The sequence below is a fragment of the Macaca fascicularis genome, chromosome 19, assembly GCF_037993035.2.
Source record: "Macaca fascicularis isolate 582-1 chromosome 19, T2T-MFA8v1.1".
Lineage (NCBI taxonomy): Eukaryota > Metazoa > Chordata > Mammalia > Primates > Cercopithecidae > Macaca > Macaca fascicularis.
In genome coordinates this window covers 17,455,222-17,468,288 of record NC_088393.1, presented here as the reverse complement: position 1 = coordinate 17,468,288, position 13,067 = coordinate 17,455,222, and the positions used below count along the sequence as shown (strand labels likewise).

Here is a 13,067-nt window from a genome sequence, read left to right as displayed (position 1 = left end):
CTGTCTTTTTTATTCTAGCCATCCTAGTGGGGGTGTAGTGGTATGTCGCTGTGGGCTTTTTTTTTTTTTGAGATGGAGTATCATTCTGTTGCCCAGGCTGGAGTGCAATGACGCGATTTTGGCTCACTGCAACCTCCACCTCCTGGGTTCAAGCAATTCTCCTGCCTCAGCCTTCCGAGTAGCTGGGATTACAGGCATGTGCCACCATGCCTGGCTAATTTTGTATTTTTAGAAGAGATGGGGTTTCTCCATGTTGGTCAGGCTGGTCTCGAACTCCTGACCTCAGGTGATCTACTTGCCTCAGCCTCCCAAAGTGCTGGAATTACGGGCATGAGCCACTGCAGCATTTGTTTTGAGGCAGGATCTTGCTCTGTTGTGCAGGCTGGAGTGCAGTAGCACAATAATGGCTCAATGCAACCTTGTCCTCCTGGGCTCAAGTGATCTTCCCACCTCGGCCTCCCGAGTAGCTGGGACTACAGGCTAATTTTTGTAGTTTGGTAGAGACGGGGTTTCGTCATGTTGTCCAGGTTGGTCTATAACTCCTGGCCTCAAGTGATCTACCTGTCTCAGCCTCCTGAAGTGTTGGGATTACAGGCATGAGCCATGCATCTGGCCTGTCACTGTGGTTTGGATTTGCATTTCCGTGATGACCAATGATGCCGAACATCTTCTCACGTGCTGCCTGGCCATTCACAGGTCTTCTCTGATAAAGTATCCATTGATGTCTTTTGTGGTTTTCTTATTGGGGTGTTGGTCCTATTATTGAGCTATAAATGCTCTTTCTATATTCTAGATTCAAGTCCTTTCTTGGTTCTGATTTGCAGGTACCTTCTCTGGGTCTGGGGCTTCCTCTCCAATTTTGTCACAGTGTCCTTGGAAGCCCAGGGGTCTGTGATACCCATCAATACTTGGTTGTATCCATACGGTCTGGTGTTCTGCCGTTTGCCGATCATTTTCTTTTTCTTTTTTTTTAGACGGAGTTTTGCTCTTGTTGTCCAGGCTGGAGTGCAGTGGCGTGATCTCTGCTCACTGCAACCTCCGCCTCCGGGGTTCAAGCAATTCTCCTGCCTCAGCTTTCCAGTAGCTGGGATTACAGGTGCCCATCACCACGCCAAGTTAATTTTTGTATTTTTAGTAGAGACAGATTTCACCATGTTGGCCAGGCTGGTCTCGAACTCCTGAACTCAGGTGATCCACCCGCCTCGGCCTCCCAAAGTGCTGGGATTACAGGTGTGAGCCACTGCTCCTGGCCTTGCCAATCATTTTCTCTGTGCCAAGCAGTTAAGGTGTTTCCTCCAAATTAAATTCTCAGAGGTCCTTCAGGAGGCACCTGGCATCATGTGGGACCTTGAGTCTGAGGGTGCCAGCACAGGGACTAGGGTGTCTCTGCAGCCCCAAATATCTCTCGATGCTAAAAGTAGTGGCAGGGAATGTTTTTTCGAGGACAAATACGTTCTAGGCATCATTTGATATATTTCTCAGGGACTCCTCTCACACGCTGGGGCAGGCACGGTGGCTCCTGAGGAGTGGACAAGGAGCCGAGGCTTGGTGAGACTACGTGCTGCCCAGGGTCCTGTGGGAGGCGGGTGGCCTGGTGGGATCACTTCGCGCCAGCTGGGGCTGGCTGAGTCTGGTGGGGCCGGTCTATCACGGGGTCCGCCATCACTAGAGATGTGAGCTCACTGGGGGCTCCAGATCACCCTCATCTGAGCTTATCCTGTTATGCAGGAGACACAGCTGGTGCCCAAGGGGTGGCAGGGCCAGGGTACAGCACAAGGTTCCTGATTCAGGGCCTGCTGAATGCCGCCTGCCTGTCTCTCCAGGACAGCAGTCTTTTTTTTTTTTTTTTTTTTTTGAGACAGAGTCTCACTCTGTCACCCAGGCTGCAGTGCAGTGGCATGATCTCGGCTCACTGCAACCTCTGCCTCCCATGTTCAAGCAGTTCTCCTGCCTCAGCTTCCCGAGTAGCTGGGATTACAGGCATGCGCCACCACACCCAGCTAATTTTGTATTTTTAGTAGAGATGGGGTTTTGCCATGTTGGCCAGGCTGGTCTTGAACTCCTGGCCTCACGTGATCCAACCGCTTCAGTCCCACAAAGTGCTGGGATTACAGGCATGAGCCACCATGCCCAGCCCAGGACAGCAGTCTTTTGTCTGCAGGCTCACACAGGGACATACACGATGCACAGGTGACTTTCGATGGGCCTGGCCTAGGTCCTCTCTTCTTTCAAATAGGAGAAAAAAATGTTTCCTTCTATTCCTTTGCCGGGCTAGTAACCAGTTTCAGCACCTGCAGCCTCATAAATTGGGGAACTGGGCAGGGAGGCTTGGACTACGCCTGATCCTTGGCTTTCGTGGGAATGGCATAGAGAAGTGTCACCTGCCTGAAGGTAGGCAAAAGCAGAACCGGTCCGAGCCGGCTCCTTGTGATTGCTGCGGCCATTCTTGGGATGGGAAGTGCGCCTCCCTCCCTGGGGTGAGGATGGCCACATTCCTGAGGTTGTGGGTGGAGGCAGGACTCCTTTTCCTGAATCCAAGGCCACAGATATGACTTTTCAAAGCTGGTCTGGGAGACCTGGTCACAGAGGGCCACTGGTCCTGAATATGACAGCACCCTGGGGAAGGCAAGGGAGGCTGAACCGTTTAGCTATGGGCTGGGCCAGGACAGCCCTTCTGGTGTGTGGTCCAATGGCGGGCCCTGGAAGTTATGCCTCCTGGAACCTGGGGATGTGACTTTATCTGGAAAAAGGAAGCTGGGCGCAGTGGCTCATGCCTGTAATCCCCAGAGCTTTGGGGGGGCCAAGGTGGAAGGATCTCTTGAGGCCAGGAATTCAAGACCAGCCTGGACAACATAGTGGGACCCTGTCTCTACGGAATAAAAATAAAAAATTAGCCAGGTGTGGCGGTGTGCACCTGTAGTCCCAGCTGCTCAGAAGGCTGAGGCAGGAGGATCACTTGACTCCAGGAGTTCAAGGCTACAGTGAGCCATAATCAAGCCATTGTACTCCAGCCTGGGCAACAAAGTAAGATGCTATCTCAAAAAATAAAAAGGGTCTTTGCAGAGGCCATTAAGTTAAAGACCTCAAGATCATCCTTAATAATCCAGGAAGGCCCTAAATCCAATGTCAAATGTTCTTATAAGAGAAGAGGGGGTCGGGGGTGGTGGCTCACGCCTGTAATCCCGGCACTTTGGGAGGTCGAAGCAGGCGGATCACTTGAGGCCAGGAGTTTGAGACTAACCTGGCCAACACAGTGAGGCCCTGTCTTTACTAAAAATAACAAAAATTAGCTGGGTGTGGTGGCACATTCCTATAATCCCAGCTACTCGGGAGACTGAGGCACAAGAATTGCTTGAGCCTGGGAGGCAGAGGTTGCAGTGAGCAGAAATAGCATCACTGCACTCCAGCCTGGGCGACAGGGTGAGATTCCGTCTCTAAAACAATAAAAATAAAAAAATAAAACAGGAGAGACATAGGCCACCTGAAGACAGAGGCAGAGATTGGAGTAATGTGGCCACAAGCCAAGGGAGCCACCAGAAGCTGGAGGAGGTAGCCAGGATCTTTCCCTAGAGCCTCCAGAAGGAACCAGCGCTGTGGACACCTTGATATCCGATTTCTGGCCTCCGGGATGTTGCGAGAATAATTCCTGCTGTTTCAGCCATATGGTTTGTCGTACACTGTTATGGCAGTCCCTCCTAGGAAATGCAGACAGAGATACTGTGGGAAAGGGGGCGGTGCCCATACGGAGGTGAATCCTGTAGTGTCTGTCCAGAGCCAGCTGGACACCCAGACAAGACGAGGAGGCAGCTTAGTTTCTCCCCAAGGGAGGCCTGGAACTGTAGCAACAGTATCTGTGTCATCTTCCCAACAAGGTACCCTGAACGCTTCCTGTGGGCTAAAAATCTCTGCAATGTGGCAGATAGGATCGTACAAAAGACGGACCCATGGGAAGAAAAATAAAATCAAAGATAAGAGGTGGGGACCTTTGTGCATTGCTGATGGGAAGGTAAAATGGTGTGGCTTCTGTGGGAAACAGTATGGCGGCTTCTTAAAAAATTAAACGGCCAGGCGTGGTGGCTCACGCCTGTAATCCCAGCACTTTGGGAGGCCAAGGTAGGCAGATCACCTGAGGTCGGGAGTTTGAGACCAGCCTGACCAACATGCAGAAACTCCATCTCTACCAAAAATATACAATTAGCTGGGCGTGGTAGTACATGCCTGTAATTCCAGCTACTCAGGAAGCTGAGGCAGGAGAATTGCTTGAACCCAGGAGGCGGAGGTTGCGGTGAGCCGAGATTGCGCCACTGCACTCCAGCCTGGGCAATAAGAGCAAAACTCCGTCTTTAAAAAAAAAAAAAAAAAAAAGAAAGAAAAACTAAACATAGTGTCTGGGTGCAGTGGCTCACACCTGTAATTTCTGGATCACAGGCATGCACCACCACGCCCAGCTAATTTTTTTTTTTTAAGATGGACTTTCGCTCTTGTCGCTCAGGCTGGAGTGCAGTGGCATGATCTTGGCCCACTGCAAACTCCGCCTCTTGGGTTCAAGCGATTCTCCTGCCTCAGCCTCCCGAGTAGCTGGGATTACAGTTGCCTGCCATCATGCCTGGCTAATTTAGTAGAGACGGGGGTTTCACCACATTGGACAGGCTGGTCTTGAACTCCTGACCTCAGGTGATCCACCTGCCTCAGCCTCCTATAGTGCTGGGATTACAGGTGTGAGCCACCATGCCCGGCCTTATGTTGTGTATTTTAACCCCCAAAATATGAAGTGAAAAAGGTGGGGTCTTCATGGAGAGAAGGTCAGGGCCTGGAAGACAGGTGGGACAAGTGGCTGTTCCAGGTGTCTCTGATGAACTGGGCACACCTGTGTGGGCAGATGGTAAGAGTTGGGGGGCCACTGACTGCCTTGTGGGGGCTGAGGCCGAGGGGCCAGAGCAGCCCCTGACATTTGTCAAGGGCCACTCACCTACACCACTGCCTACTGGAGCCTGGGCAGTGGGAAAAAGGAATGAAGCTAGAGGCGGAAGGGTTCAGGAGAACAATGTGCCTGCTTGTATCTTGAATATGGACCATCAGTTGAAATGATCATCAGTCAGGTTCAGACAGACAAAATCTTGGGACCTTTACAAATCCCACTGACACAGCAGCCCCTCAAACGAGAATCTGTAGTTAGGTGGGGGATCCTTGTGAGTATCCAGGCCTTGGACCCTGTCAGATGCCATCTAAGTACTCATCTATCCATCAATGGATCCATACATCCACTGATCAAGCCCATCCAATTTACCCATGAATCTATCCATTTGCTAAATGACACATCCACAAATCTCCCCATTTATTCATCTACCTACCCATGAATCTACCCATCCATCTATGAATAATCCATGTACTTATCCATCCATGAATCTGTCCACCCATGAATCCGTCTATCTATCCATCCATCCACTCATCCACACACCCACAACTCTACCCATTTATTCAACCGCCTACCTATGAATCTATCCATCTACTTGTAAATCCATCCACCCATGAATCCATCTATCCAGCCACCCATGAATCCACTCACGCATAAATCCACCTATCTATTCATCCATCCATCCATCCATCCATCCATCCACCCACCCACCCACCCATTCATTATATGAATCTACCCATGTACTCATCCACCTACCCATGAACCCATCCATCCACCCATGAATCCACTCATCCATTAACCTATCTATCCATCCATCCATCCACCCACCCACCCATTCATGAATCTATTCATCCATCCACTCATGAATCCATTCACCCAAGAATTAATCTATCCATCCATTCAGCCATCCATGCATGAATCCATCCATCCATCCATCCATCCATCCATCCATCCATCCACCCATCCATAAATCTGTCCACCCATCTACCTGAAAATCCATTCACCCATGAATCCATGTGTCTGTCTAACCAACCATCCATCCATTCATCCATCCATCCATCCACCCATTCACCCACCCATTCATTATATGAATCTACCCATTTACTCATCCACCTACCATGAATCTACCCATTCACCTGTGATGGATGGATTCATGAGTGTACAGGTAGATCCATTCATGAATCCATCCATCCACCCATAAATCCACTCACCCATTAACCTATCTATCCATCCATCCATCCATCCATCCACCCACCCACCCACCCATTCATGAATCTATTCATCCATCCACTCATGAATCCATTCACCCAAGAATTAATCTATCCATCCCTTCAGCCATCCATGCATGAATCCATCCATCCATCCATCCATCCATCCATCCATCCATCCATCCATACATACATCCACCCACCCACCCATCCATATATCTGTCCATCCATCTACCTGAAAATCCATTCACCCATGAATCCATCTGTCTGTCTAACCAACCAACCCAGCCATCCATCCATCCATCCATCCATCCTCCATCCATCCATCCCCTCATGAGTCTATCCACCCACCCACCCTTCAGTATTCCCAATGCACAACCACCTCACTTTGCTGCTCTCTGCTTGTCATTTTCTTTCTTTCTTTTTTTTTTTTGAGACGGAGTCTCACTCTGTCACCCAGGCTGGAGTGCAGTGGCCAGATCTCAGCTCACTGCAAGCTCCGCCTCCCGGGTTCACACCATTCTCCGGCCTCAGCCTCCCGAGTAGCTGGGACTACAGGCGCCCGCCACCTCGCCCGGCTAGTTTTTTGTATTTCTTTTTTTTTTTTTTTTTTTTTTTTGAGACGGAGTCTCGCTCTGTCGCCCAGGCTGGAGTGCAGTGGCCGGATCTCAGCTCACTGCAAGCTCCGCCTCCCAGGTTCATGCCATTCTCCTGCTTCAGCCTCCCGAGTAGCTGGGACTACAGGCGCCCGCCACCTCGCCTGGCTAGTTTTTTGTATTTCTTAATAGAGACGGGGTTTCACCGTGTTAGCCAGGATGGTCTCGATCTCCTGACCTCGTGATCCGCCCGTCTCGGCCTCCCAAAGTGCTGGGATTACAGGCTTGAGCCACCGCGCCCGGCCATGCTTGTCATTTTCTGGCTGAAGGGACACATGTTTGGCAAAGGCCAGAGTCTATATCCCTATTGCCTGTGACACCCCTAAGACCTACTAAATTTGAAACTTTATCAAGACAAGAAATGGGCTGCGCTGTTGTCCTTGCCTGTTTTCGGTAAAGCCCATTACCTCTAGCCATGTCCCCCAGACCCTGCCCACATTTCCTACCTCAACCTACTGCTCCAGACCTTCACGTCAAAGACTTTAAATCACACTCGCTCTCCTGTACAAAGCATAAACATTCGCACAGCCATGATCTCCACATCTCACTCCCATATGTGTCGGGAAGCAACAGCGCGTGGGGCCGGCTCCCACCAGTAGGGACCCCGGGACACTGACTCACCCTCTCACAATGCCACTCTCCAGGTAGCTGACTTGGATGAACTTCCCAAACCGGCTGGAGTTGTTGTTGTGGGCTGTCTTGGCGTTTCCAAAAGCCTGCAACGAAATCAAAAGCAGGTTTTCAGATCAGGAGGATGGAATTTTTCTTTTTTTTCCTTTCATTTTACACTGTGCCTTTATTTTTATTTTGTATTGTTCAATTTATCTATTTTTTCTCTTGGAGACAGTCTCGCTCTGTCACGTGGGCTGGAGTGACACAATCTTAGCTCACTGCAACCTCTGCCTCCTGGGTTTAAGCAATTCTCATGCCTCAACCTCCTGAGTAGCTGGGACTACAGACACGCGCTACCATGCCAGCTAATTTTTTGTATTTTAGTAGAGATGGGGTTTCACCATGTTGTCCAGGCTGATCTCGAACTCCTGAGCTCAGGCAGTTTGCCCGCCTCAGCCTCCCAAAGTGCATGAGTCACTGTGCCCGGTCTCTATTTTTTCTTTTTCTTTTTTTTTTTTTGAGATGGAGTCTTGCTGTGTCGCCTAGGCTGGAATGCAAGGGTATGATCTCGGCTCTTTGCAACCACCGTCTCCCGGGTTCAAGCAATTCTCCTGGCTCAGCCTCCCGAGTAGCTGAGATTACAGGCGCACACTGCCACGCCTGGCCAATTTTTTGTATTTTTAGTAGAGATTGGGTTTCACCATGTTGCCCAGGCTGGTCTTGAACTCCTGAGCTCAGGCAATCTGCCCGCCTCGGCCTCCCAAAATGCTGGGATTACAGGCATGAGCCACCACCCCCGGCCTCTTATTTTTTCTTTAACTGTTCCTGCAAAGCAGGGCTACCCAGTAAGCAGAGAGTAGCCCATTTTCTTTCTTTCTTTTTTTTGTTTGAGACAGGGTCACACAACGTCACCCAGGCTGGAGTGCAGTGTTGCGATCTTGGCTTACTGTAACCTCTGCCTCCTGGGCTGAAGCGATCCCCCTGCCTCAGCCTCCCGAGCAGCTGGGACCACAGGCATGCGCCACCACGTCTGGCTAAGGTTTTGCAGAGATGGGGTTTTGCCATGTTGCCCAGGCTGGTTTGGAACTCCTGAGCTTAAGTGATCCACCCACCTCGGTCTCCCAAAGTGCTGAAATTACAGGCAAGAGCCATCGTATCCGGCCTTGGTTTATTTAGTTAATATTTTTCAGATTGTGACATAATTTGCAAAAACATCATTTTATTTATTTGTTGTCTAAATAAACTTTATTTTTCAACCTTTTAATATTATTTTTGAGACGGGGTCTCGCTCTGTTACCCAGGCTGGAGTGTAGTGGCACGATCTCGGCTCACTGCAACCTCTGTCTCCCAGGCTCAAGGGATCCTCCCGCCTCAGCCTCCCAAGTAGCTGCGACCACAGGCATGTACCACCATGCCCCGCCTTAACTTTTAAGGTTTTGGGGTACACACACAGGTTTGTTAAGTAGGTAAATTCGTATCACAGGGGTTTGCTGTACAGATTATTTTGTCACCCAGATACTAAGCCTAGTATCCAATAGTTATTTTTTCTTTTTCTTTCTTTCTTTTTTTTTTTGGAGACAGACTCTTGCTCTGTTGCCCAGGCTGGGGTGTAGTGGCACGATCTCGGCTCACTGAAACCTCCGCCTCCCAGGTTCAAGCAATTCTCCTGCCTCAGCCTCCCAAGTAGCTAGGAATACAGATATGTGCCACCACGCCCAGCTAATTTTTGTATTTTTAGTAGAGATGGGGTTTCACCACGTTGGCCAGGATGGTCTCGATCTCTTGACCTCGTGATCCGCCTGGCCCGGCCTCTCAAAGTGCTTGGATTACAGGCGTGAGCCACTGCGCCCGGCCCCATAGTTATTTTTTTCTGCTCTTCTCCCTTTTCCCATCCTCCAGGAGGCCCCACTGTCTGCTGTTCCCCTCTGTGTGAACATGAGTTCTCCCTATTTAGCTCCCACTTGTAAGTGAGAACATGCAATATTAGGTGTTCTGTTCCTGTGTTGGTTTGCTAAGGATAACAGGCTCCAGCGAGGATGGAGCTGCTATAGGCCTCAGCCTGGAGCCCTGGGCCTTCCTCCTTCTGGGCTTTGAGGATACTCACTTATTCCTGAGACAGTAGGCTATAAGTCACTTAGAAGCCCAGATAAGACCTGGAAAATACAGAGGTCTATAGTCAAGGCCCATTCCAACATTTCTCTCTTTATCTTTGTGTCTGAGGTTGTGTAAGGTGCTCAAGTTTTTTTTTTTTGAAACAGAGTCCTTACTCTGTTGCCGGGCTGGAGTGCAATGGCATGATCTCAGCTCACTGCAACCTCTGCCTCCTGGGTTCAAGCGATTCTCGTGGCTCACCCTCCTGGGTAGCTGGGATTACAGGTGTGTGCCACCATGCCTGGCTAACTTTTGCATTTTTAGTAGAGATGAGGTTTTCCCATGTTGTCCAGGCTGGTCTCAAACTCCTGACCTCAGGTGATCTGCCCGCCTTGGCCTCCCAAAGTACTGGGATTACAGGCATGAGCCATCGTGCCTGGCTGGTGTTCAAGGTTTAAGTCTCTGACATTAAAAATGGCAATTGCCTGAATTCTTTTCAGTTATAATCATTCATCTGATAGGGTAAACCACACCCTGTGGGTCAAATCTGGTCTGATGCTTGTTTTTTTAATTGCCTGTGAGCCAAGAATGATTTTCACATTTGTAAATGGCAAAACAAGAAACAAACAAAAACCCAAAGAAGAATATTTCCTGGTGTGAAAAACCTCTTCATATTTCAGCGTCCATCAATAAAGTTTTACTGGTGTACGCCAGGCTCATTCAATTGTGTTGCAACAGACACTACCATCTAGTCTGCAAAGGCAAAAATATTGCCTATTGGGCTCTTTGCAGCAGGAATTTTGGGCTGATCTGGACTCTGGGTTCACTGCTGGACACAAGGCAGGGTATGTGGAAGCTCCTTCGAGGAGCCCTACAGTTTGGTGGGAAGATAAGTGGGTTCAAAGAGCAATTTAAAAAAAAATTGGGGGCCAGGCGTGGTGGCTCAAGCCTGTAATCTCAGCACTTTGGGAGGCCGAGATGGGCGGATCATGAGGTCAGGAGATCGAGACCATCCTGGCTAACACGGTGAAACCCGTCTCTACTAAAAAATACAAAAAAACTAGCCGGGTGAGGTGGCAGGCGCCTGTAGTCCCAGCTACTCGGGAGGCTGAGGCAGGAGAATGGTGTGAACCCGGGAGGCGGAGCTTGCAGTGAGCTGAGATCCGGCCACTGTACTCCAGCCTGGGCAGCAGAGCGAGACTCCGTCTCAAAAAAAAAAAAAAAAAAAAAAAAAAAAAATTGGGGTAAAACTAACATAACATACAATTAACCATTTTAAAGTGTACAATTCAGTGGCATTTAGTACATTCACAATGTTGTGCAGCCATCGCCTTTATCTGGTTCCAGAACATTCTGATCCCCCTAAAAGGAGACTGTCCCCATCAGCAGTCCCTCCCCATTTCCCTCCCCTAGTCCCTGACAACCACCAATCTGCTTCCTGTTGTGGGTATTTCAGGTCAATGAGGTCATACACTGTACGGCCTTTTGTGTATGGTTGCTGCTGCTTTTTTCTTTTCTTTTTTCTTTTTCTTTTTTTTTTTTTTTTTTTTGAGACGGAGTCTCGCTGTGTCGCCCAGGCTGGAGTGCAGTGGCCGGATCTCAGCTCACTGCAAGCTCTGCCTCCCGGGTTTTTACGCCATTCTCCTGCCTCAGCCTCCCGAGTAGCCGGGACTACAGGCGCCCGCCACCTCGCCCAGCTAGTTTTTTGTATTTCTTAATAGAGACGGGGTTTCACCGTGTTAGCCAGGATGGTCTCGAACTCCTGACCTCGTGATCCGCCCGTCTCGGCCTCCCAAAGTGCTGGGATTACAGGCTTGAGCCACCGCGCCCGGCCTTCTTTTTTCTTTCTTTTTTTTTTTTTTAATTTAAGAGGCAGGGTCTTGCTCTGTCGCCCAGGCTGGAGTGCAGTGGTGTAATCATAGCTCACTACAAGCCTCAACCTCCTGGGCTCAAGCAATCCTCCTGCCTCAGCCTCCCAAGTAGCTGGGACCACAGGTGCAGGCCACCATGCTTGGCTAATTTAAAAAATTTTTTTTTTTTTTTGAGACGGAGTCTCGCTCTGTAGCCCAGACTGGAGTGCAGTGGCCGGATCTCAGCTCACTGCAAGCTCCGCCTCCCGGGTTCACGCCATTCTCCGACCTCAGCCTCCCGAGTAGCTGGGACTACAGGCGCTGCCACCTCGCCCGGCTATTTTTTGTATTTCTTAGTAGAGACGGGGTTTCACCGTGTTAGCCAGGATGGTCTCGATCTCCTGACCTCGTGATCCGCCCATCTCGGCCTCCCAAAGTGCTGGGATTACAGGCTTGAGCCACCGCGCCCGGCCAATTTTAAACATTTTTTGTAGAGACCACGTCTCTCTATGTTGCCCAGGCTGGTGGTGAACTTCCGGCCTCAAACAATCCTCCCGCCTCGGCCTCCCAAAGGGCTGTGATGACAGGCACGGTGGCTCAATGTTTCATTCCTTTTTCACAGGACAATCTTTTTGCTCTGTACTGACGAGCCCACACATACAGGGAAGTGTGTGCAGTGCAGGGAGTGTGTAGGGGTCCCCTCTGGGGCCTTCCATGTAACCATCACCTGAATGAAGATGGGGGACACCTACTCTCTGTCCAGATTCCTGGGGTGCCCCCTTCCCATGAGGGACTTACTGCTCCAGAGTGTTTAAGATGGAGCCCTGGGGGAACTCGAGGCAGGGAAGGTGCCTGGCACAGGACAGAGAAGCTGGGAAGAGGTGGTGGCTGGGGGAAGATGGGGGCCTCTTTTGTTTAGGGAGAAAGAAGATGGGGTGAAGCCAGCAAGATGCGGGCTGTGAGGCCTGGCAGATGAGAGAGAGGCGGCAGAGCTGGTCCTGGGGCCTGGTGTTCCACTATCCCAGTCCTTGTGACCATTAGGTTTGGGGAAGAGGTGACATGGCAAGGGGAGGGCACAGGGACAGGGGGCACACCCTGGGCACGCCACACGTGGAAAGTCTGGCAGCAGTGATGTTCCCGTTTGAGAGGCGGGGGAGCCTAGGGAGGATAGGAGAGCGCAAGGCCACAGTGTGAAGGAAGTGGCAAGGCCATTGCCAAGGTCCCATTGTAGGGGGTGGTGAAGGTGGTGGCCAAGCACGCCGGGGAGGCAGAAACCGGAGACACAATGACACAGAGAGACAGGATCTTCCTGAAGGCCTCATTCCACAGGGGGATGGATATTGGTTGTTATGGACTTCATGTCTGTGTCCCTCACCAATTTTTTTTTTTTTTTTGAGACAGGGTTTTGCTCTTGTTGCCCAGGCTGGAGCGCAATGGTGCGATCTCGGCTCACTGCAATCTCCGCCTCCTGGGTTCAAGTGATTCTTGTGCTTCAGCCTCCTGAGTAGCTGGGATTACAGGCACATGCTACTGCGCTCGGCTAATTTTTGTATTTTTAGTAGAGACGGGGTTTTACCATGCTGGCCAGGCTGGTCTCGAACTCCCGACCCCAAGTGATCTCCTCGCCTCGGCCTCCCAAAGTGCTGGGATTACTGGCTCGAGTCACCATGCCTCGCCCCTGACAAACTTTATATGTTGAACTCTAAGCCTAAGGTGATACGTTCAGGAGGTAAGG

At 50.4% G+C, this 13,067-nt stretch overlaps 1 protein-coding gene across 8 annotated transcripts in view; it reads right to left on the bottom strand.

The window, feature by feature from the left end:
- Positions 1-13,067, bottom strand: part of MYO9B (myosin IXB) — a 138,210-nt gene that overhangs the window by 62,947 nt on the left and 62,196 nt on the right. For all 8 annotated transcript variants that reach the window (XR_012428537.1, XM_065535165.2, XM_074026312.1 and 5 more), the window contains exon 3: positions 7,401-7,495. Coding sequence is in view for 7 of the 8 variants with exons in the window: in XM_065535165.2 (XP_065391237.1) it covers positions 7,401-7,495 (95 nt within the window). In the remaining variant the exon portion in view is untranslated. The remainder of the gene's footprint in view (positions 1-7,400; positions 7,496-13,067) is intronic.